The sequence below is a fragment of the Lolium perenne genome, chromosome 4 (genome assembly GCF_019359855.2).
Source record: "Lolium perenne isolate Kyuss_39 chromosome 4, Kyuss_2.0, whole genome shotgun sequence".
Taxonomy (NCBI): domain Eukaryota; kingdom Viridiplantae; phylum Streptophyta; class Magnoliopsida; order Poales; family Poaceae; genus Lolium; species Lolium perenne.
The window spans coordinates 29889230-29914284 of record NC_067247.2 but is presented as its reverse complement, the minus strand read 5'-3'; the positions used below and the strand labels follow the sequence as shown (position 1 = coordinate 29914284).

The 25055-nt window shown below is 43.1% G+C and overlaps 2 protein-coding genes and 1 long non-coding RNA gene across 8 annotated transcripts; 2 read left to right on the top strand and 1 right to left on the bottom strand.

Annotated features, from left to right (window-relative positions):
- Window positions 1–85: 85 nt before the first annotated feature.
- LOC127292047 (uncharacterized) lies at window positions 86–2712 on the bottom strand. Of its 6 annotated transcripts, none has more exons than XR_007844916.1 (3): window positions 2287–2712; window positions 1271–2203; window positions 86–1040 (listed from the first exon to the last, which is right to left on the bottom strand). It is a non-coding gene; the product is annotated as an uncharacterized lncRNA (long non-coding RNA). The 6 variants fall into 6 exon arrangements; XR_007844917.1 differs by having other exon boundaries at window positions 86–1034; XR_007844918.1 differs by having other exon boundaries at window positions 86–1636; window positions 1710–2203.
- A 190-nt stretch (window positions 2713–2902) lies between these two features.
- LOC127292046 (protein DEFECTIVE IN EXINE FORMATION 1) lies at window positions 2903–10609 on the top strand. Its single transcript, XM_051321397.2, has 13 exons — window positions 2903–3182; window positions 4574–4684; window positions 5097–5179; window positions 5324–5441; window positions 5513–5724; window positions 6199–6638; window positions 6725–6795; window positions 8067–8323; window positions 8640–8821; window positions 9113–9396; window positions 9500–9617; window positions 9772–9954; window positions 10046–10609. The coding sequence occupies exons 1-13, from the start codon at window positions 3055–3057 to the stop codon at window positions 10358–10360; spliced, it is 2502 nt and encodes an 833-aa protein (XP_051177357.2). The 5' UTR covers window positions 2903–3054; the 3' UTR covers window positions 10361–10609.
- A 5523-nt stretch (window positions 10610–16132) lies between these two features.
- LOC127292045 (chaperone protein ClpB1) lies at window positions 16133–19484 on the top strand. Its single transcript, XM_051321396.2, has 7 exons — window positions 16133–16472; window positions 16664–17457; window positions 17556–17746; window positions 17830–18170; window positions 18257–18536; window positions 18617–18814; window positions 18943–19484. Exons 2-7 carry the CDS (start codon window positions 16680–16682, stop codon window positions 19297–19299), a joined length of 2145 nt encoding a protein of 714 aa, XP_051177356.1. The 5' UTR covers window positions 16133–16472; window positions 16664–16679; the 3' UTR covers window positions 19300–19484.
- The last annotated feature ends 5571 nt before the right edge of the window (window positions 19485–25055 follow it).

Here is a 25055-nt window from a genome sequence, read left to right as displayed (position 1 = left end):
AATTCAAAAAAACCGTGAAGGATCTTAGTTGTCCAAGAAGTGAGTCCACAACGAGATATTACAATACGAATAAGGACTAAGTATCTTGACTGTGATGGCATTGAGTCTCTGACTTGTGGTAGTGGGTACACTTTTTAGTTCTTAGAAGCAGTAGATAGTGAGCACTGAACTAAGCATATAATTTTCCTACCTCACGCAACTAATAATTTTCTTCTAAAATCCAAAAATTTGCAAGCCATATACATAATTTTGCCTATTTCTAACAGTTTGCCTATCACACCACCAGTGCAGCTGATTTTTCCTGCTGCTGCGCCATTGATGCAAAAATAGAGCTAATAAAACTTCAACAGTTGATATTTAGAGTAATCCTCACCATGTGTGCTCTCGTCCTCACGATCGAGTAGAATCTGAGAACACAGCTAATGAGTGTAGCTCTGTCCCATCAGCCAAAGCTACCTACAAATTCTTAGTCTTTCAACGTAAAAAGAAACAAAGTGCACAATTATAGATTAGTCCAACTACGTACTCCACATTTCCTATAGTTATATCAACCCTTATTTGGGAAACCTACCAAAACAGTGGAGCATGTAAGGCAAGAAACTTTGAATGGAAATCAAGTCTTTTTATTTCTCAGAATCATTTGTTCTCTCAAACAGATGTATTACTGACCAAAAAGATAACACAAGGGAAAAAGCATCTCCGCTTTCAGCTTCTTCCATACACCATTTATTGTATATATTTGTGGTTCAACTAAACCTGAAACCTCTTTGCCCCATCAACAAAATACCTTTTTATACTATGAAGTAGCAATATAACTGACACAAGATATTATGTTTCATCATTTCGACTATAAAGCAGGGATAAATCAGAAAGAAAAAAAATATACTTTTTCCTTGTTTTGTTTACAATTCACAATTGTCATAAAGAAGGTCCCTGGATTTTTATTACATATTTCCAAGCAGTTCCCTCGAAACACCATAATTAATAATCCTACTCTCTTGATTCTGGAACACCTTCTGTGGTGAAGCTTTACCCTGTTCCTTATACACGAAGATGCATACCTTGTATCAAACCATTATTGACAGCATGAAAAAGACATAGCCTTGGAAAGAAGCAGTTATAATTTAAACAATTGGATTCAGCATCCCAGAACAATATAATCATATCTCAAATAAATTCTGAAAACAAATGCATGTGTCACTAATTCAGTTAAACTATTACTCAAAAACACCATTTATGGCATGTCATGCAGAGTAGGAACAGTAAATACCTTGATCAACAGTCGATCCAAAACATTAGAAGATTTAAGGGTCTCCTCTATTTTTCTGAGAGAGTGTAATAAAGCTTAGTCTGCTTGGATGACAACAATCACTGAATTGTAAGTGTTTAGGCTGGACAGACCATATACAACATAGAGGACACATACTTAAAATACATGTATTCTATACACCATTACAGATCATAACGGTATACCAAAGTGGAAAACGGTGATTCCACATTGCTACTCTGCTGAGGAGGTGCAAACATTGTGTACGTTTCTATCCCATAGCATCAGGCTTCTTCAGCTTGCCATTCTTCCTGGAGAACAACAAATAGCGAGGCATATGGTACTTTTCTGTAGTGGTATTAGTACCCCCTAACATAAATATGATGAAAATGGGTGTGGAAACAATAATGATACGGAGCTAAAATTGCATAAAGGAGAGCACCTATCCAGCAGCCATGGTCGCAGATGAAGATCAGACACTCCCTATCAACAGTTCCTGAATTAAAATCCAACACGAAAGAGGACGGCAATCCCTGAACAAACAACAGTAAGACAATTTGCTACCTAATGTTGGCGTTTGATGAAATTACTGAGAAGAATGAGGACGGGCAAGCAGAAAAGCAACACTAAGCAACGAACATATCTGATGAAAATTAGGATGTCGCACATATTTATCACGGAGAGAAGAGAATTGAAAATAACGCCTAGATTAATCACGATAATTACATGGAGAAGTGGGTCGAAATTACCACCGTGATTAGGGTGCTGACGGTTTCAGTTCGCGCACTGTGATCACGATGCCGCCCACACAAACGGAAGGAGAGGCGTTTCTCTGATGATGGGCCGGGTCTACCGGCGGATCGAAGAATCCTAGGTCCGTATGGAAGGAGTCCACTCCGCAGCCTTCCCGCCATCCAAACTTTGTCGGCGCCGTCGCTGGAGAAGAAACCAATAAGTGGGCGGCCTCTTCTAAATCCGGTCGAAATGGAAGGAAATCGGCAAGCCGTAGGCGTTCTCACCTTTGCCTCACTGTTTCTTCGGGGATGAATCGCCTCGCTGGTTTTCGATCGGTAGGTGGCCTATCCCCCGGCGCCGGCGGCGTGGTCGTCCGGGGAACGGCGGCGTGACCAGAACAGAGAGGAAACGAGAAGAACTGACGAGGGCTACTCTTCTTTTTTTACCGCTAGCGATAAGCTTCGTGGATTCTGGACGAGAACTATAAAGGGCTGAAACTCTATGCCCATATAAGCGATTCACGGCCCGACCAACCTGGTGCGACCTAACTCGTTTTGTGGAGTAGAAGCCCAGTAACGAATGCTGGCCTATTTAACGGGATCGAACGAAGTAAGAAGGTACCTAGCGACGCTTCGGGATCAGTCAGTCGATGTAGACCATTAGATAAGCAGATCCGACGGCTCAGACCTCCAAAACGCTGTGGAGGCTCCTAGGTAGGCAAGTTATACTGTTAACTAATATAATGTAGACTATTTTTTTCTTATTATTTTCATTGATTGATTGTAAATGGTGGCCCCATGGACCCACCCGTCGGCGAGAATGGACCAGATAACCCGCAGCTTTACACAAAACCCCTCGCCGCCTCTGCCATTCCTGCGTTCCACCCCGACGAGCGGCTCGCTCCCCAGTTCGTCCCTGCGCTGCTCGCTCCCCGACTCCGACCACTCCCCTCTCGCGCGCCGGGGCGAGATCCCCTTCTCCCCCGCCGCCGCCTCGCCGGGGCGCGTCACGAGCGCCGCCCCGCTGAACCAGCCCGCAGCCTCCCGCCGCAGATGCGTCCCCTCCTCGCCCTCGCCGTATGCGCCCTCCTCGCGGCGGCCGCGGCCGCGGAGCAGGCCAACACGACCAACAAGTTCCGCCAGCGCGAGGCCAGCGACGACATGCTCGGATACCCCCACCTGTGAGCAAACCTCGCCCCTCTGCCCTGCCCTCCCCCTTGGGGATTCCTCCTGCTCGGTCTAGATTTGCTAGATCCTTGGCACCGGGAACGATCATCAGATGACATGTTGGTTTTCCGTGGGTTCACTAGGCTCGCTGCAACTGTTGACCCTAACCAGCTTGTGTGCTGTTCCTCGTCTACTCGTCGCAATTGGTGACCTCAACCAGTTCCAGTTTGTGTGGTTGCTGTATTCATGCCTTCACAGTTTACACCACAGGCTCAGGTTTATGCTTAGAATGACGCGATGTGCATACATACAATAGGTTAAACCTCGACGCATTTTTGTATTGGAATATTTAGTGCTTAAGTACTGGTGTAGTCTGAGCATCGCGGTCTTCCCCTGACCTATGGAAGCTTAGAGAGTAATGGACCCACCCTGTTTATTTGGATCTGGTGTTATGTAACCTGTCACTGCATGCAGTTAAGCAGGCTATTGCTGCACAAGAATGCGATTCACAATCCTGATACATGATGATCCGGTTGCTTAAATGTGAACCTGAGCTCTATTTGGCGTGCACATGATCTGATTGCCTGTCCTCACCTATCAAACCGTGGGACCCTTGGGCCTGGGGCAACATTTACCCTGCAAATATGCTCGCTCCATCTGATTATGTCCAGTCTTGGTAGCTTTGCCCATATCCCGTTACCTCCCTCTACCACTCCAAACCGAGAAAAGAAAGAAATGACCGAGATGAAATGGCACAAACTCTTGCTTCTGTGAGGCCTGCAACCACACAACCTAGTCAAAACTTCACCAGTACTGCTCTGTGGTAGCTGCTGAAAGTAAAGGCTGTGATAAAATATGGGTGTTACCTGAAATTTGTAGGACAAGCTTGTGATCATTGGCTGGCTCTTCAAAACTGTCCTTACGTAACATTTGTTCATCTCTATGATATATCTGGAAGGAAATAGATTTAAAACTTGTCCACATAGAAATCATGTGGCATCAGATATTAATCATGGTAATACTTTGCTGTTAATCTTATATTCAGTGTCATATTGATTCTTCAAAGTTCAAATAGCTGCAAAACTCCAGAGCGGGATCAAAATGGATTTACATTTTGTGAAAGGAGTTAAATCGTTTCATTTAAATGTGGATTCTTTCAGATTATTGCAGTATAGTACTATGTTTGCCACTAAAGACTGAACTAATACGTATTGCACTAATTTCAAGTGCACTTCTGTAGATGCCTGAAACACACAACTTATGGTGTAACTCAGTAATTTAGTTCGACCAGTGGATATGTAAAGTAAGGTGACACCTTTTGAAAGGTGCCTAGGCAATTAGTATCAGCCATATGTACTGACTAATGTATACATTCAGCGATGTAATGTCTGTACCATTTTTGTAGCGACGAAGATGCATTATTGAATACCAAGTGTCCGAAACATGTGGAGCTGAGATGGCAGACTGAAGTTAGTTCCAGCATTTATGCAAGCCCATTGATTGCCGATATCAACAGGTAATATGTTTGAAAAATAACTTGGCCTCTTCTTTTTTAGTATCACACTGATCTGTATCATATGTATTTGAGCATTTCATGTTCCCATAATTTTATACTTATCTAGAGATGAAATTGTTACTCTATAATTTCATCTTCACATGATTGCTCTGTACAAAGTAGTTTATTCCGTCTGTTTGATTCTTATAATGATAATGTGGTAAATTAGATAAGTACATCTTTACCATGAACAGAGTAGCTTCTTTCGTATGTTTAGTTTTTTATTCATACTACTAGCATTTCATAGGCATGCTTAATTTGACTTATTATGACTGATGCATGCTCATTTTATGCTTCGAGTTGCTACCTTAACACCTTCTATCTTTTCATTATTCCATTTCGAGTACTTAATGAACTTCTTTTGTTGAGTTAGTGATGGGAAGTTGGAAGTAGTGGTGCCATCATTTGTCCATTACTTAGAAGTGCTTGAAGGCTCAGATGGAGACAAACTACCAGGTACGGCTTCATCTTACCATTTGGCATGCTATGCTGAGCTCTTTGCTGCATATATGGGAAAACAAAATCAACACCCTGGGTGCTGAATAGCATGTCTACCTCTAATATATCCTTAATATATATTTGTTGAAATATTAATTCCAGGATGGCCTGCATTTCACCAGTCAAATGTTCATTTGAGTCCTCTTCTATATGATATTGACAAGGATGGTATACGGGAGATAGTTTTGGCTACTTACAATGGTGTAGTGAATATCTTTACGTAAGGAACTCAACATAGGACATTCTTATGTTTTCTTTAAATATGGGAGTCTTTATTTGTTTGTTACGTAGGATATCCGGATATATGGTGGTGGACAAGCTAGAGGTACCTCGAAGAAAAGTACATAAAGATTGGCATGTTGGACTAAATCCAGATCCAGTTGACCGTTCCCATCCGGATGTTCATGATAGTTCAATTGTGAATAAAGCTGCTTCTGAGGAATCTCACCCAAACATTCAGGAAAAAGCGGTTGCTGATGAATCTTCTAAGGAACCCCAGCCACGTAAGTGAACTTAGAATCTGATACAACATTGTTCACTGGTTTATCCTAATGCCTGATTTTATTTTTGCGTTTGGATGTAAGGATTTTTTTCTCTAGCCATTTGTGTCTGCCAGGCTCTGTGTTGAGGTTATATGTACTGTTCTGTCATATTAAAGTCTAGGGCTATTAGTTTAGTGTTGGTGTTTTTTCTTCCGAAAAACTCAAAAGCTTTGTGTTGTGATGCATTTATAGAAACAGTATTGCTTTTGACTATGCGCACTTATATTTGTTGATTGTACAATTGACTTTTCACATATTTGAGTTTGTATAATTTGTCCATTGTCACCAATCTGAGGACTGATAATACTTTAAGGAAAGTGAAGTCACGTGCCCACAGTAACCTCTGATGTGGATGATGGATTATCCATGCCATCATCTTGTAGGTGCATGGTAGTAGGAAGGATGCATTTTGAGCTTTTTTGTTTATGACTGTAGGAGGTGCAACCAATACAACAACACAGGGAGTTGATTCTACCATTGGAAAAGAAAATATGGAGTTGCCAAATAATCCGAACACCACTGTTGCTGGGAGCATCTCCAGTACAAATACCACGACCGAGAGTGGTTCACATACTCAGAGAAGGTTACTTCAAACAGCCGAAAAAACGGATGATCAAACGGGAAGCTCAGAAACTCATGCGAGTGATGCGGGAACAACAGGAGCAGCCACTGTTGAAAATAGCGAGCCTCTAGAGGATGACGCTGATACATCATTTGATTTGTTTCGGGATGCAGAAGAACAGCCTGATGAGTACAATTATGATTATGATGACTATGTTGATGAATCCATGTGGGGAGATGAGGACTGGACAGAACAAGAACATGAGAAAGCGGAAGATTACGTGAGCATCTATGCTCACATCTTGTCAACACCAGTAAGTAAACCTTTTTGTTTTATTTTACATATATGTGTTTTCTTATCTCTAAGTGGCTTTGAGTTAGTTTGACATTGTTTCTACAGGTTATTGCAGACATTGATAGCGATGGTGTACAGGAAATGATTATTGCTGTATCCTACTTCTTTGACCGCGAGTAAGGCTGCTTTCTCTGCTACTACTCCCTCTGGTCCATAATAAGTGCCGGGAACTTAGTATGAAAGTTGTACTAACTTAGGGCTAAATTCCGGACAGTTTTTATGGATTGGAGGGAGTAATTTATTTCACGCATGTTGCTCATGACTTCTGGTTGATGACTTATAAATAAGAGCATCTGAACATCAGTTTATTGTGATGTCCTATGTGGCATGTGTGTCACTGATGCTCTCGAAGACAGCTATAGATTAGCTTTTAATAATAACAGGACCCATCTGTTCACCCTTATCATGGATTGGTTGGTTGATGATGGTGCTTCATGGCAAATCTTAGGGGGTGTTTGTTTGGGCTTATTTTGCTTTCCATAGAAGTAAGCTAGAGGATTGAAACAAACAGCCCGGCTTCGTCGCTAGCTTTCCAAAAGCCAAAGCAGGCAATACACTACACGGCCGAAGCACCTCAGGACGTGCTTCCCGCAGCTTCAGCACTTAAATCCCAACCGGTACATTGCTTTGCCACTGTTATTTCTCATATTTACAGCAAACTGCCATGCCTTGCACCGGCCGGTCGCTTCCCGCACCAGATTCGCACGAAATAAACAATCGTGCCCGAGCACTGTTGCTTCCACTAGAATCAATGCTACGAGAGCTGATAAGAATTAGCCAAAGCCGTGCGCGTGTGTATTGTTCAATCCACTGATTCCAATGCTACCGAAGCTGATTGGGATTATCCAAGGTATACGTTAATTTTATCGATGAAATTGCGATATACATCCTGTCGCCTGAGTATTTAATAGTTATAGAAACGCTTATACACTTTAATCAGCAAACAAATACATGTTCTCGAAACCTAAGGGTAATTTAGACGATTCATCTCTTCACAGCCAGACAGCCAGCTAATTTATCAAACAGTGAAACTTGAAAAAGCGGCTTTTCCTGCGCAGCAGCTTTTACTGCACAGCAGCTTTCCCTGCACAGCCAGCCAGACACAGCCCAAACAAATAGGCCCTAGTTAGATTGGGCACTTGCTTCCCTGACTAAATTTATGCTTTGCTTTGATTGACTTTCTTCTGTATCATGTTTGTTCCAGTAATGAATCAAAGGTGCTAAGGCAGAAGCTAGTTGTCTGCGTGTCTTGTTGTGCTATCTTGTAGCTATGATTGAAATGTTGCAAAACTTTGAACCACAAAATAAGCACTTCATGATTTCCTGCTCGTGTTACTGTGGCTGCGTATATTGTGCACTCTAGTAACTTGCTGTCTTTTACTGGCAGGTATTATGACAACCCAGAGCATATAAAAGAGCTAGGAGGAATTGATATTGGAAAATATATAGCAAGTGGTATCGTTGTTTTTAACCTTGACACAAAACAAGTTAAATGGACTGCAGACCTTGATTTGAGTACCGAAAATGGGAACTTCCGTGCTCATGCATATTCATCTCCAACTGTGGTTGATTTGGATGGTGATGGAAATTTGGACATCCTTGTTGGAACTTCCTATGGCTTATTTTATGTCATCGATCATCGCGGTAGATTCTTAACTTTTTAATATGAATTATTGCATCCAAAAGCATATTTAAGCTTAGCTCTCATTTTATATACTGTACATTCATTTAACTCACATGCCTTAGCGTTTCTTTACTAGAATTGTATAAAACCTGGTGTAAAGTATAATCAGTTTTACCTGTCTATCTTTTATTTGGAAAATTAGTTCGTAATTCACTGAGCCTCACCTGTAAACAAGACCACCCACAGCTGTTCATACTTGTATTGTTGATGTGCTGACACACTACTTATATATGTATAATAACCATAAGCCTTGTCATGTTTATTTTGTCAATGTAGGCAAGATTAGGAAAAATTTCCCACTTGAGATGGCTGAGATCCATGCACCAGTCATTGCAGCAGACATCAACGATGATGGGAAAATCGAGATGGTCACTGCTGATGTGCATGGAAATGTAGCAGCTTGGACTGCAGAGGGAAAAGAAATCTGGGAGGTGCATCTTAAGAGCCTTGTTCCACAGGTAAGTTTCACCCTATTCTTTTGTAGGGGTGTGATTGATTGCTTATACCTGCCTAGTTTACCTCAGGCAAATGCATTCATCCAGAATCTTGCTTAGATCTCTTTGAGATTTGACCATTCGGACTTCTGGTTCTATTTTTTTTTACGGATCCAGAACATCATAATTTGGTTTTACTTAAAGATAGCACATAGACATATTTCTGTAATTCTGTTGCAGCATCTTTATTTCATTTACTTGTTGCATCTAGGCTGTTGTATATGCAATCTGATTATTGTTGTCATATGATGACAGCGACCTACTGTCGGGGACGTCAATGGAGACGGCCACACTGATGTTGTGGTTCCGACTGTATCAGGAAACATCTATGTTCTCAGTGGAAAGGATGGCTCGAAAATTCAGCCTTTCCCATATAGAGCACATGGAAGGATCATGAGTCCTGTTCTGTTACTTGACATGAGCAAACGCGGAGAAAAGACCCAAGGACTAACTCTTGCTACTACGTCCTTTGATGGTTATTTGTATTTGATCGAGGGCTCTAGTGGCTGCGCAGATGTTGTTGACATTGGAGAGACCTCGTATGTCCTTTCTTCTCTGTTCTTCTGCAAGATATCTGGTAGCACTTTTGGGTATTGTACCTATAATTCAGATAAGTGAGCTCACTTCTTTCCACATTGACAGGTACACTATGGTTCTGGCAGACAATGTGGACGGCGGAGATGACCTTGATCTTATTGTTACTACCATGAACGGCAATGTCTTTTGCTTTTCTACTCAATCACCACACCATCCGCTCAAGGTACAAAATGTGTATCCATGTCTCCATTTTTTCGTCGGTATTTAAACTCAAGTCAGATTTCTGCATTGGGTTGAATCTGTTGCAGCTTGCACTCGATTTATACATAGTGGTAAGCATGATAACAAGAATATTTCTGATTCTAATTTGATTGCAGGAATGGAGATCATCAAACCAAGGAAGGAACAATGCTGCGTATAGATACAACCGTCAAGGTGTATATGTTAAGCATGGTTCAAGGACATTCCGTGATGAAGAGGGCAAGCATTTCTGGGTAGAGTTTGAGATTGTAGACAAGTACAGGGTTCCCTATGGGAATCAAGCTCCTTACAATGTGACGGTACACTCTGTCAGCCCAAAATCTCACCTGATTGACAGTCCAAGTACTTTTATTAGCTCTGAACGACCTCGATTTTACTGCTGGGTTTCAGGTAACTTTGCTTGTCCCAGGGAATTACCAGGGAGATAGGCACATTACGGTCAGCCAAGTCTACAACGAACCAGGACATAAACGGATGCAGCTTCCCACCGTCCCTGTCAGAACCACAGGAACTGTGCTGGTAGAGATGGTTGACAAGCATGGGCTCCATTTCTCTGACGAGTACTCGCTTACCTTCCACATGCATTACTTCAAGCTGCTGAAATGGCTCGTTGTTCTGCCGATGCTCGGGATGTTCTGCGTACTCGTCATCTTGCGGCCCCAAGAAGGCGCACCGTTGCCATCATTCTCACGGAACATCGATTAGTGGCTCCTGTGTCGATGCAGACCAAGATATCGATCCGGATCTCCCATGATTGGCCCTCTGCGCACCATTACACACCTACACACCGGGGAGCTCAGCCAGCACTTGAAATGGAAATTCTAGTATGCTACTCCCCACCAGTTAACAAATCCGGCAATATAGTTATACAGCTTAGAAAAACGTTTAGTTTTGTAAAAGAGTTTTGTGACACACTTGAATTAGTATTTATAACTGATGATGTGTCATGCTGTCCATCTGAGCTCATTTTGACCATCTGGCAGTCCACCTGCTGCATGTTAGTCAATGGGTCGCTGTTTGCTGTTTGGCTTCATGCGCTGGTCTGTTTGTATAATGGCCCGGCTGCTCTAGGATCCAGGTTTGTTTTTTAACAGAGGGTCCAGATTTTTTGAACTGATTGTTATCTCCCTAAGGCCTTGTTTGGCAGAAGCAGTTTCATGAGTTTTCTTGTGTAATATACCCCAGGGTTGTACCCGTACTGCTCGTATCTATCTTGGTGCTTTCTGTTGTTTAGCTCCTGATGAATATGTACCCCTTGTACATACCTGAAGAACTACCAACTGACACTCCGATGTTTCTCATCGAAAGCATTTGTGGGAGGCGCTGTCTCTCTTCTCCTGCACACAAACTTGCACAGAGGACACAACACCGCCAGGAGGTACCCGGTGACCATATCTGGGACCGGTTCAGGTCTTTACTCCGTGCCGTTCAACCTCAAGTTCCTCCCATCCTTCGTTTTTTTTGCGAATTATCCTTCTGGTTAATGCTTGTAACATCTTTCTTCACATCCTTCTGATTAATGTTTGTAACATCCAGAGAATGGAAATGACACACGATTTAATTCTCACCGCTAGGGAAGTATAATTTTGAATGTACAGCGGGCTATCATCATCAATAAAGTGAAAAATGCGTAGCTTTTTCCAAATTAATCTTTCAGTTACGTATCTCGCTGAACCATTTGGAATTTCCATTTTACATCAGCCTCTAAACTGACAATCACAAGGAGAAAGGACTCGTTACTACTACTACTTCAAAATGGCCCAAGGTCACCACGAGGTCCACGACTTGCGGTCTGTCCTAGCAGAAACTGTTTCAGCAACCAACTTGGTCTTTTCAGGATTTTCTCTAGCCGTGACATTATCTGTTACGGTAGTGATCAATACTTGAATCCCTTGTTGTCGCCTTTTTTGAGGGGAAACACTGCGTTTATTTATTCATAAAGCCCGGCAATATCCGTAGCCAAAGAGTGTTCAATACAACTAGGTGGTACAATGAACCAGGTTTTGTTTACTTTCTCCACGCAGCCTTCCCTTGCTAGCTTGTGAGCAGCATCATTCGCCGATCGCCTTGCCCACTTAACCTAGCAGTCCTCTATCGATTGTAGCATCTTCTTGATCTCCTCAACCAGAGGATCATGCACTGACCTGTCCTTCTCCTCACAGTTCAGCTTTGCAGCAACACCAGAGCTGTCCGTCTCCAACTGAACCCCCGATTTAGTCTCAGTTCCTTCGTCAACATGAGCCCTCGTCTACATGCCTTTAGTTCAGCTTCTTCAGGATCCAACAGGGAGGGGAAAAAATGGCATGCCCCCGCAATGTAGCTACCATCGTGGTCCCTAATGACCACTCCTCCACCGCCATTTCCTGAAGCTTTTGCCATCGCGCCGTCGACATTCACCTTCAAACAATCTCGAGCTGGTGGAGTCCAACGATCCTTTGGCTTGTCAGATCTTGGCACCGGCCTACATTGAACATTATTCCATTCCTCCAGCAGACTCATCGTTCTGTTCGCAATAGCAGTTGGGTCATCAATCTTCCTGGATTCTCTGGCGTCATTTCGCGCCAGCCACATCTGGTACAGAACCATCAGTGAATTATCCAGCTCCGCATCCTTCATTGAACCCAAACAATCAAGCAGCCATAACATAAGTTCCCTGTGACAGCGTACATCACTCGGAGGGTCGCCAATAGACGGCATCTCCTTGTCGCGAACAGAGTTCCAGACCTGTTGCGCATGAGGGCAGTGCCAGAAACGATGAAGAGCAGTCTCCTCACGTCCACACGCCACACAATCAACTCCAGCTTTAATCCGTCGCCGTGCAAGCTCGGATCCCACGGCTAATCCATTCTTCAGAAGACGCCATGTATGAATTTTTACCTTTCCTGGGACATTAGTACTCCACAAGGCAAGCCATCCTTTATGGACTGAACAAGACGAGGACGATTCAACCATGCCGGCCTTCACCTTCTTTTGCTTCATCGCCAAATGGTACGCTGATCGTACCGAGAAAATCCCATTTTTTGTAAAATTCCAAGCATGGTAATCTTCACTCCCAGCACCTCCAAGAGAAATACTCCTAATGTCCAGTACATCTTACTCATAAAACACCTCCTGGAGTTTATCCTCATTCCATTCCGACCCATCTTCTGTGAGCAGCTCACACACTCTACGAACATTGGAATCCGGTTTACAACCCAGTGGTCGCTGTACACTATCTCTTGGGATCCAATTGCTCTCCCAGACCTCCACTTGAGAGCCGTCCCCAATTCGCCAAATCAGCCCACACCTAAGAAGATCTCTGCCAAATAAAATACTTCTCCATGTAAATGATCCTCTCTTTGGGCACCTTGAATGCAAGAAATCAGAGTTACTAAAATAACGAGCTTTAAGCACACGAGCACACAAGGAGGTCGGCACAGTAAGGAGACGCCAAGCCTGTTTGGCTAATAAGGCCTGATTGAAGGCTTCGTAATCGCGAAACCCCATCCCGCCTTCCTTTTTTGGGCAGCACATTTTATCCCAAGAGATCCAATGAACTTTACGCTTGCCATCTGCTGATCCCCACCAGAAATTTGAAGATATAGAACTCAGCTTTTTTGCTTTGCCTCTTATTAAATTTGAAGCAACTCATCGGGTAGGTAGGCGTGGCCTGCAAGACAGATTTCACCAAAATTTCCTTACCCTTTTTCGACAGACCTTGGCCTTTCCACCCTCCCACCTTCGCCCCTGAGCTCTCTGTTACATACTTGAAGCAGCCCTCTTTTGACCGGCCCACCACAGTTGGCAAGCCTAGATATCTTTCATTAAGAGCTTCTGCCTCAATACCCACAGCTCCTTTTAAACCTTCTTTTAGCGATGTTCCACAACCATCGCCAAAATAAACAGCTGACTTTTGGAGATTAACCTTCTGACCAGAGGCTGATTCATAGGCCAGTAGCACCTCCTTTAGTGCATGCATGCTTTCCACAGTAGCTTCAAGAAAGACAATGCTGTCGTCCGCAAAGAGAAGATGGGTAATATGCGGCCCATCTGATCCAAATTTAACGCCCCTCAGCATATTTTCATCACAAGCTTTCTTCAGCAAGGTGGAAAAACCTTCAACACAAAAGAGGAACAGATAGGGGGACAAGGGATCCCCTTGACGGAGCCCTCGCGAAGGAATGAAAGCCTCAGATAAACCCCCATACAGCCTAACTGAAAACCTCACTGTCGATACACATCTCATAATCATACTTATCCATGATTGCGCAAAACCCATCCTCTCCATCATCTGTTCTAAGAAGATCCACTCAACCCTATCGTATGCCTTCATCATATCCAATTTGACAGCACAAATTGGTTTTTTCCTTCTTCTGGTTCTGATTGAGTGAACACACTCATATGCAATTAGGACATTATCCGTAATAAGTCGACCGGCACAAATGCACTTTGCTCCTCTGAAATAAGGACCGGCAAAACTAGCTTCAATCTGTTCGCCAACACCTTCGACCCAATCTTATATAGGACATTACAGAGGCTGATTGGTCGAAACTGAGATAACAAATCTGGTGAATTAACTTTAGGAATTAGGACAATAACCGTATCATTGAAATCCTCTGGAATTGTTTCACCGTTAAGAAAGTCGCGAATAGCCCGACAAACCTCCTCCTTAACCAGTGACCAGTGCTCCGGGAGCCCATCCGGTCCCGGAGCCTTCGTCGGCCCCATTTGGAACAGGGCCTTAGTAATCTCTTCATCTGATATAGGGGCCGAAAGCTTCTGGTTCATCTCATCCGAGACCAAAGACTGAACCATATTCAGTATGACTTCCATATTATTTGCTCCTTCAGAAGAAAACAGGGTGGAGTAGAACTCCCTTGCTAATGATCGCATGTCCTCATCTGTGGAGCAGCGTCTTCCGTCCACACTCCGTAGTATCCGGATTGTGTTTTTCCGTCGCCTGTGCGACGCGCGGTTTTGAAAATAACGTGTATTTCGGTCTCCCTCCTTTAACCACTCCACTCGGGATCTCTGTTTATACATTATTTCTTCTCTTTCGTACATATCATGGAGGTTGCGCTCGATTGCTCGAACCTCCAGTGAGGACCCGAGCGCAGTGCAGACTCCCGAGCGGTAGCAAGCTGATCACGCAGCCTGCATATTTCTTTACGAACTGAACCAAAAACCGACCGGCTTCAGTGCTGCATGTCACCTGACACTGATGTTACTTCACTACTGCTACTGCTATAAAATTGTTACCACTGATAAAATATTGCGAATAAGTCTAATTTCAGGTGCAACTGAACTGACAACTCATCTGTTAAGGCTTATAAATATTCTTTGGCTCCCCTTGTGTCGAATCAATAATTTGGGTTTTATTTCTCTCGAAGACTGTTGTGACCTCTATACTTGTGACCGAGTGCGTAGGTGCTGCCCGATTGCGGCACTGTCAAGATCTTCATCTCGCTCCTGGGAGCGGCAAGTGATCGACTACATCATCCACAAGATTTATCTCGTTGACGCTTACCGATCTTCAAGGGTATGTTGATCTTATCTCGTTGCTACCATCTACTATAGATTAGATTTTGGCTTATTATTCGTTCTTCCGATAAAATTTTGTTTTGTTTTCTATACGAATTCCTACAAAAAAAACTTGCAAGGTATAATCGACGAGGGACATGTGTATATAAGTAGAAGGGGAATAAAGAAATGAATGAAAACTTATTTGTCTAATTTATTTTTGGAAATACAATATAGACATTCATAAATATGTACGTATAATTATTTCTATAAGTACATCCTACCTCTGTAAACACCAAGATTTAAAATAGTGTGCTGAAAGAAATATCAGCGGCATCCTGTGAACGCTATATCGTACTAATAGCGTTATATATTTCAAATAGCATTTTGAAAAAACATCAAATAAATTCTTAAAATAAAGAATTTCAGTCCAAAAGTGATAGATTCATACATACATAGTTATATACAAAAATAGTTCTCCAATTTTTTAGAAACCTAACATCAACATTTCATAAGGCCTAGTATATATTATTTATTTAAAATTAACAATATTACCTATATTATCTTCCAATTCGAAAGAGGAATCAATATATTGACGTTCATCACCACAAAAAACAAACAAAAATTTCTTGTTTTCTTAACAAGCAAAACTTAAACCCTTGTACCAATACGGTGTAAAAAATAACAAGATGACGGTATGATTTTTTAGCCTGATATAACGTGCTATTTCGGAAATAGTGTCATAGCGAGTAAAATTATTAAAATTTAGCGTAAACTGTTAAAATATGCTATTGCACGCTATTAGCTAAATAATAGCGTGCTATTTTAAACCTCGGTAAACACCCTTTGATAAACCGACTAAAAAACTGATAGGTTTAAGACTGACGAAATCATTATTTACCTTTTTTTAGCAGATAAAATCATTATTATACCGATCGGCCCACGAGACGCAGGTCTAGTACATGGACGCTTTGACCAGTGCGGGCGTGACCTGACCGGACTGGGACTGGAGTCTGGAGAGGCCGAGCCTGACCAAGTCCGACGCGACAAGGGCTCTGGGGCCTCTGGGCGGCGACAAGCAGAGGGCGGCGGACTGGGACACGAGCCGCGCCGGCGGAGGTCCAGGTTCCACGTCGTCAGCGAGCAGAGAGTGGCGGCGGCGGCGCGAGCCTGACCTGGTCGAGGCGACGAGGCATCCAGGGCGGCGGCGAGCGGCACATTAGGAGGAGTAGAGTGACGCTGGTGCGCACCTGACTAGGCCGAGGCGGACAGGGCTCCAGGCGGCGGCGGGCCACGGAGAGCAACCGGGCGAACAAAGGTAACATTTTTTCCCCTCATCCCAAGTCTCAAATCGACACTGGTACAGTTTCGGAATCTGATCTCGTATGTAATACGAAGTCCAATCCTTGTAGAACAAGACATCTTAGGTACTTGTTTCCTCTATATATACACGAAGTAATCCAGCGTTTTGCCCTGTTCTAATCCTAGTATACATCAATATATGAACAGATTGTCGCTTGACAGTATGGGAGGGGCTAAGACCCTACATATGAGTAGGGTATGGCGAGAAGTCGAACCTGTGCTCTGGATTGGAGCAACTGCTGGTTTGTGTTGGGCAGCGTGGAGGTACTACCAATACCGCGTCTGCCTACGCAACTATGGCCGGAAGATGGGGCCGTGCTCGAGTGATCCAGTTATCGGGCGCGACGACGAGATCGACCGTGTAATCTGCATTCTCTGCCGCCGGACCAAGAACTGTGCTGCGCTCGTCGGCGAGGCCGGGGTCGGCAAGACGGCCATCATAGAGGGCCTCACCCAGCGCATAGCCAGCGGGAAAGTCCCTGCCAAGCTTGCCGGAGCACGGGTGGTAGAGCTCGACCTCGGGGCCATGGTGTCCGGGGCTATTTTCCGCGGTATGTTTGAGGAGCGGCTCAAGGATGTGATAAAGAGTGCCGAGGATGAAGACGGCAAGGTGATCCTGTTCATCGATGAGATGCATTTGCTGCTTAGGGTCGGTGATTGTATAGGTGGCACTGATGCTGCCAACCTGCTGAAGCCCGCACTGGCTCGTGGTCGCATCCCCTGTGTGGGTGCCACGACTCTCAAGGAGTACCACAAGCACATTCAGGCGGATGCCGCACTCGAGCGGCGGTTCCAAAAGGTTCACGTTGAGGAGCCGAGCGTGCAGGCGACCATTGCCATTCTGCGAGGGCTTAAACAGCAGTATGAAGACCACCATGGCTTGGAAATTCAGGATGACGCTATTATTGCTGCCACACAGCTCGCTGGCCGCTACATCACTGGTATGTGTTGAATCTTACTCTCTTTGTATCAAGTTGGATATATCTATACATGTCGAAGATAATTGATGGAAATTATTGCTGTCTCTACTGCACTATAGATCGTCAGTTTCCTGATAAGGCAATTGATCTAATTGATGAGGCATGCGCTGCCACAAGGATGCTGGTTGACAGCGAAATAGAAGCAACCGCCACACGGACACAGATCTGCAACAAGCAAAAAGTGAACGCGCAAAGTAGAGCTATAAATGCAGTGAAGGAAGGAATTGTTGGTCCTGCTCATGTCGCACAGGTAGGAATTCCTAGCCTGAAAAATATCCATTATTCCAGTGTGTTGTGTGCCTGTCATGTTTCAACATTATGTGCTGTTTGAAGGTTTTGAGCCGGTGGACTGGAATTCCTGTCGCTGCTATTGATCAAGAGGAGAGGGAGAAATTACTCCACTTAGCAGAAAAATTGCATGAGCGAGTTGTTGGCCAGGATGAGGCGGTTAATTTGGTGGCACAAGCCATGTTACGTTCCAGAGTCGGCCTTGATCAGCCTGGCCAACCAATAGGTTCTTTTCTCTTTCTAGGCTCCACTGGTGTTGGAAAGACAGAGCTTGCGAAATCGCTTGCCATGCAGCTTTTTGACAGTGAGAAGGTGTTGGTTCGCTTTGACATGTCTGAATATTCCGAGCATGGAGATGTGATGCGCCTCATTGGAGCACCTCCAAGGTTTAATCTTTATATTGTGTGTCCCTTTTATTTCTCATCATCATACCTAGTCTTTAGTTTGACTGGTGTTAATGTTTGTTTTACAGCTATATTGGTTATGAAGATGGTGGGCAACTGACTGAGAAAGTCAAGAAGCGCCCATACAGTGTCATCCTCTTTGATGAGGTGGAGAAGGCACATCACTCGGTGTTCAATGTTTTTCTCCAACTTCTTGATGATGGTGTGTTGACTGATGGCCAAGGCCGGACAGTAGATTTCAAGAACACCATCATCATTATGACCTCAAATCTAGGATCAAAGCACCTTGCAGAAGGAATGGCTGGAGAAACCACAATGGAAGACGCACGGAACCTTGTCATGAAAAAGGTTTGTGAACTCGTTACTGGTGTCCATGTAAAGTCTGCAATAACCTCGTACTGATATTCATATATGTTATGTTTCTACAGGTTCGGGAACACTTCGCACCCGAGCTTCTCAATAGGCTGAGTGAGATTGTGATATTCGATCCCCTTTCACATGACGTACTGAAAGAGATTGTGAAAATCCAGGTGAAGGGTGTTGTTGACAGAGTAGCTAATAAGGGAATCTCTCTACATGCGAGTGATTCTGCCTTGGACATTATTTTGTCGGAATCATATGAACCTGTAAGTACAACAGCCTCTTTTATAGATCACAATATCAATCAGGCTCCTCCCTTTTTGGACATGTAACTTCTTCTCTCTATATATGTGCTTGTATGCTCTGGCAACTATTTATGCTTCGCTTGTCGCAGATGTACGGTGCAAGGCCTATTAGGAGGTGGTTGCAGAAGAATGTGATGACCGTGATCTCTGAGATGCTGGTCAAAGGAGACGCTGCTGAAGGTTCAACAATCTGCATTAATGGTTCTGACGACAACAAGGGACTCAGGTATGAAGTGGTGAAGAAGGTTGCAGATCCTCCTGGCAACCTCTCGGAGCCAGCACTAGAGCCCCTTGGCGATTCTAGCGAGGACAGTGATGATTTTTCCATGGTCACTACCATAAAAGATAACGTCATGGCGGCTGAAAAGACCAAGGTGGCTGTCGAAACGGTGTCTGCTCTCGGAGGTCATGGTGCGTCGTGGTGGCCTTGGACCATTTGGAAGTAGTTAAACAGGTCCTTGCTCTCTGTGGTTGGCAGTTCAGAAGCTGATGGCATGGTTATGTAATAGAGAGTAGCTATTATTAGCACCGGACATGTGGTTCCTGAAATGCTGATACTTTTATTTGCTCATGTCAAATAGATACATGATTGAAAGCTTGATCTGGAACAAGCTGCACATTTTTCACTTTATTGATGGTAACCCAATATCTATATCTATCTATACCTAATAATAAAGGAGCTAACGTCTCCTTGGTTTCGTCCGTGTTAATGTGCTTTGGTACATCCTACTTTACGTTTCGTCCGTCCGTTCCACAGTACGAGACGTTCAGGACTCCTCCCCGGTTTGAGCAGTTCGGATGGAGCACGTTGGCCAACCACGAGCAGAGTCCTAACCTATCTTGCTATATATACATAGGCCGCTCGGCCCTCCGTGACCAGCTCCTCCCATAGAATCTAGAGAGAGATTGATTAATTAGAGAGATGAAGATACCATTAAAAATTAAGATTTTTGGATGGTACCTTCGTCGAGGAGTTATTCTTACTAAAGATAATCTTGTTAAGCGGAATTGGCACGGAAGTTCACGGTGTGTTTTCTGTCATCATGACGAAACCATCAAACACCTATTCTTCCAGTGCAGTTTTGCAAGATCTATATGGTCAGTCATCCAAGTAGTGTCTACCCTGTATCCCCCGACTAGTGTGGCAAATGTCTTTGGCAATTGGCTTCACGGTGTTGATTCAAGGTTTAAGTTGCTTCTTAGGGTGGGGGCGCTGATACGTCTCCAACGTATCGATAATTTCTTATGTTCCATGCTTGTTTTATGACAATAACTACATGTTTTATATACACTTTATGTCATATTTATGCATTTTCCGGCACTAACCTATTAACAAGATGCCGAAGAGCCAGTTGCTGTTTTCTGCTGCTTTTGGTTTCAGAAATCCTAGTAAGGAAATATTCTCGGAATTGGACGAAATCAACGCCCAGGATCTTATTTTTACACGAAGCTTCCAGAAGTCCGAAAGGGAAACGAAGTGGGGCGAGGAGGCGGCGACACGCCAGGGCCGCGCGGCCAGGCCTAGGACCGCGCCGCCCTGTTGTGTGGGCCCCTCGTGGCGCCCCTGACCTACCCTTCCGCCTACTTAAGCCTTCGTCGATAATAACTCCAGTACCGAGAGCCACGATACGGAAAACCTTCCAGAGACGACGCCGCCGCTAATCCCATCTCGGGGGATTCAGGAGATCGCCTCCGTCACCCTGCCGGAGAGGGGAATCATCTCCCGGGGGACTCTTCACCGCCATGGTCGCCTCCGGAGTGATGAGTGAGTAGTTCACCCCTGGACTATGGATCCATAGCAGTAGCTAGATGGTCGTCTTCTCCTAATTGTGCTATCATTGTTGGATCTTGTGAGCTACCTAACATGTCAAGATCATCTATTTGTAATGCTACATGTTGCGTTTGTTGGGATCCGATGAATATGGAATGCTATGTTATGTTGATTATCAATCTATCATCTATGTGTTGTTTATGATCTTGCATGCTCTCCGTTATTAGTAGAGGCTCTGGCCAAGTCGTTACTTGTAACTCCAAGAGGGAGTATTTATGCTCGATAGTGGGTTCATGCCTCCATTAAACCTGGGACAGTGACAGAAAGTTCTAAGGTTGTGGATGTGCTGTTGCCACTAGGGATAAAATATCAATGCTATGTCTAAGGATGTATTTGTTGATTACATTACGCACCATACTTAATGCAATTGTCTGTTGTTTGCAACTTAATACTGGAGGGGGTTCGGATGATAACCTGAAGGTGGACTTTTTAGACATAGATGCATGCTGGATAGCGGTCTATGTACTTTGTCGTAATGCCCAATTAAATCTCACACTACTCATCATAACATGTATGTGCATTGTCATGCCATCTTTATTTGTTAATTGCCCAACTGTAATTTGTTCACCCAACATGCTATTTATCTTATGGGAGAGACACCACTAGTGAACTGTGGACCCCGGTCCATTCTTTTACATCAAATACAATCTACTGCAATACTCGTTCTACTGTTTTCTGCAAACATCATCATTCACACTATACATCTAATCCTTTGTTACAACAAGCCGGTGAGATTGACAACCTCACTGTTAAGTTGGGGCAAAGTATTTTGGTTGTGTTGTGTAGGTTCCACGTTGGCGCCGGAATCCCTGGTGTTGCGTCGTACTACACTCCGCCGCCATCAACCTTCAACGTGCTTCTTGACTCCTACTGGTTCGATAACCTTGGTTTCTTACTGAGGGAAAAGCTTTCCGCTGTACGCATCACACCTTCTTCTTGGGGTTCCCAACGGGCGTGTGCTTTACGCGTCATCAAGACTGTTTTTCTGGCGCCGTTGCCGGGGAGATCAAGACACGCTGCAAGGGGAGTCTCTCACTTCCAATCTCTTTACTTTGTTTTTGTCTTGCTTTACTTTATTTTATTTACTACTTTGTTTGCTTTCTTACATCAAAATACAAAGAAATTAGTTACTTGCATTTACTTTATTTACTGTCTTGTTTGCATTCTCTATATTAAAAACACAAAAAAATAGTTACTTGCATTTACTTTATTTAGTTTGCTTTATTTACCACTGTTAAAATGAATACTCCTGAAGACACTAAGTTGTGTGATTTCACTAGTTAGGCTTAATGGTAAACAACAAAAATATTAGAGATCTTTATAGTATTTATCTTGAGTTAGGACATGAGGTGTTTGAAGATAAAATTATAAAACCCATGGAACTTTGTTTGCAAAATAGTTGTAGCAATGTTATTAGCATGAACTCCTTGAACACTATTATTGCTAATGCTATGGAAGAATTTAAGCTTGGGGAAGCTGGTTTTGATGAGCATGATATTTTTAGTCCCCCAAGCATGGAGGAGAAAATTTACTTTGATGATACTTTGCCTCCCATTTATGATGATAGTGGTATTTTGGTGCCACCTACTATGGAGGATAAAGTTTATTATGATTATACTATGCCTCCTATATTTGATGAGAATAAAAATGATAGCTACTTTGTTGAATTTGCTCCAACTACAATTAATAAGAATGACTATGCTTATGTTGGGAGTAGTAATTATTTTATGCATAAGACTCATGATAAGAATGCTTTATGTGATAGTTATATTGTTGAGTTTGTTCATGATTCTACTGGAAATTATTATGAGAGAGGAAAATATGGTTGTAGAAGCTTTCATGTTACTAAAACACCTCTCTATATGCTGAAAATTTTGAAGTTACTTGTGTTTTATCTTCCTATGCTTGTCACTTTGTTCTTCGTAAATTTATTTGTGTACAAGATTCCTTTTTATAGGAAGTGGGTTAGACTTAAAAGTGTTTCTTATTTGCTTTTGATGCTCTCTTTTTCTTCAACTCTTATTTCTTGCGAGAGCATCATTAAAATTACTGAGCCCATCTTAATGGCTATAAAGAAAAGCGCTTATGGGAGACAACCCATTATTTTACTACAATACTTTTGTTTTATATTTGAGTCTTGGAAGTTGTTACTACTGTAGCAACCTCTCCTTATCTTTATTTTATTGCATTGTTGTGCCAAGTAAAGTCTTTGATAGTAAGGTTCATACTAGATTTGGATTACTGCGCAGAAACAGATTTCTTGCTGTCACGAATTTGAGCAGTAGTCTCTGTAGATAACTCAGAAAAATCTGCCAATTTACGTGAGTGATCCTTAGATATGTACGCAACTTTCATTCAATTTGAGCATTTTCATCTGAGCAAGTCTGGTGCACCTAAAAAATTTGTCTTTAAGGACTGTTCTGTTTTGATAGATTCTTCCTTTTATTTCACATTGCCTGTTTTGCTATGTTTGATGGATTTATTTATTCCATTAACTTTCAGTAGCTTTGTGAAATGTCCAGAAGTGTTAAGAATGATTATGTCACCTCTGAACATGTGAATTTTGATTATGCACTAACCCTCTAATGAGTTGTTTTGAGTTTGGTGTGGAGGAAGTTTTCAAGGATCAAGAGAGGAGGATGATACAATATGATCAAGGAGAGTGAAAGCTCTAAGCTTGGGGATGCCCCGGTGGTTCATCCCTGCATATTTCAAGAAGACTCAAGCATCTAAGCTTGGGGATGCCCAAGGCATCCCCTTCTTCATCGACAATATTATCAGGTTCCTCTAGTGAAACTATATTTTTATTCCGTCACATCTTATGTGCTTTACTTGGAGCGTCTATATGTTCTCGTTTTTGTTTTGTTTTGTTTGAATAAAGTTGGATCCTAGCATTCATTGTGTGGGAGAGAGACACGCTCCGCTGTTGCATATGGACAAATATGTCCTTAGTTTTACTCATAATGTTCATGGCGAAGGTTGAAACTGCTTCATTAATTGTTATATGGTTGGAAACAGAAAATGCTACATGTGGTAATTGGTAGAATGTCTTGAATAATTTGATATTTGGCAATTGTTGTGCTCATAAGGATCATGTTTAAGCTCTTGCATCATATACTTTTCACCTATTAGTGAAGAAATACATAGAGCTTGGTAAAATTTGGTTTGCATGATTGGTCTCTCTAAGGTCTAGATATTTTCTAGTAAGGATTTGAACAACAAGGAAGACAGTGTAGAGTCTTATAATGCTTGCAATATGTTTTTTTGTGAGTTTTCCTGTACCGGTTCATACTTGTGTTTGCTTCAAATAACCTTGCTAGCCTAAGCCTTGTATTGAGAGGGAATACTTCTCGTGCATCCAAAATCCTTGAGCCAAAAACTATGCCATTTGTGTCCACCATACCTACCTACTACATGGTATTTCTCTGCCATTCCAAAGTAAATTGCTTGAGTGCTACCTTTAAACAATTCAAAATTTATCATCCCTTATTTGTGTCAATGTTTTATAGCTCATGAGGAAGTATGTGGTGTTTATCTTTCAATCTTGTTGGGCAACTTTCACCAATGGACTAGTGGTTTCATCTGCTTATCCAATAATTTTGCAAAAAGAGCTAGCAATGGGATTCCCAGTCCCAAATTAATTAACCTTCATAATTTTACAAAAATAGACACTCCTCCATGGTATGTGATTGTTGGACGGCACCCGAGGATTCGGTTAGCCATGGCTTGAGAAAGCAAAGGTGGGGAGGAGTGTCATCTAAAAAAAACTAAAATAAAAAGGCACTCCTTCATGGTATGAGATTGTTGGCAGGCACCCGAGGATTCGGTTAGCCATGGTTTGTGAAAGCAAGGTTGGAAGGAGTGCCACCCAAAAATAAAAATGTTTCATGGGAGCCGCTCTTTGAAGGTTTGTCTGGCAAGGGGGTTAGAGTGCCCACTTGTCGAGGGTACTCCTCGCCAATGCCCTCCGATAGGGGCTTAGGGTTGATGGAATCCTGCAAGCTGACACGAGACATCGGTTCACAGACAAGCGGGGAGAGCGATTTACCCAGGTTCGGGGCCCTCGATGAGGTAAAACCCTTACGTCCTGCCTGTCTGTTCTTGATTATGATGATAATGGGTTACAATGGGGTGCCGAATAGTTCGGCTGAGATCTCGTCGAGATGGCTATTGCTAAGGTGACCTAGCTCTAAGCTTTTTCTTGGCTAAGATTGCTAAGATTGATCGTGTCCCTCGGCAGCCCCTCTCCTGGCCTTTATATAGGAGGCCAGGTCTCAAGCGGCTTAACCGAATACGACTAGGTTTACAGTAGTTTTAGATCCGATCTTTCCTTGTTCGGCTGCTTCCTTGTCTTGCCCATCAAGGAACCTT

What these genes read in the sequence shown, in the direction of transcription:
- LOC127292046 (XM_051321397.2), top strand. Translation starts at nt 3,055, where the DNA reads ATGCGTCCCCTCCTCGCCCTCGCCGTATGCGCCCTCCTCGCGGCGGCC. An exon ending in TTGATTGCCGATATCAACAG is followed by an intron (nt 4,685 to 5,096) that starts GTAATATGTTTG and finishes TTGTTGAGTTAG; the next exon opens with TGATGGGAAGTTGGAAGTAG. An exon ending in TTCTAAGGAACCCCAGCCAC is followed by an intron (nt 5,725 to 6,198) that starts GTAAGTGAACTT and finishes TTATGACTGTAG; the next exon opens with GAGGTGCAACCAATACAACA.
- LOC127292045 (XM_051321396.2), top strand. Translation starts at nt 16,680, where the DNA reads ATGGGAGGGGCTAAGACCCTACATATGAGTAGGGTATGGCGAGAAGTC. An exon ending in GTCCTGCTCATGTCGCACAG is followed by an intron (nt 17,747 to 17,829) that starts GTAGGAATTCCT and finishes TGCTGTTTGAAG; the next exon opens with GTTTTGAGCCGGTGGACTGG. An exon ending in GGAACCTTGTCATGAAAAAG is followed by an intron (nt 18,537 to 18,616) that starts GTTTGTGAACTC and finishes ATGTTTCTACAG; the next exon opens with GTTCGGGAACACTTCGCACC.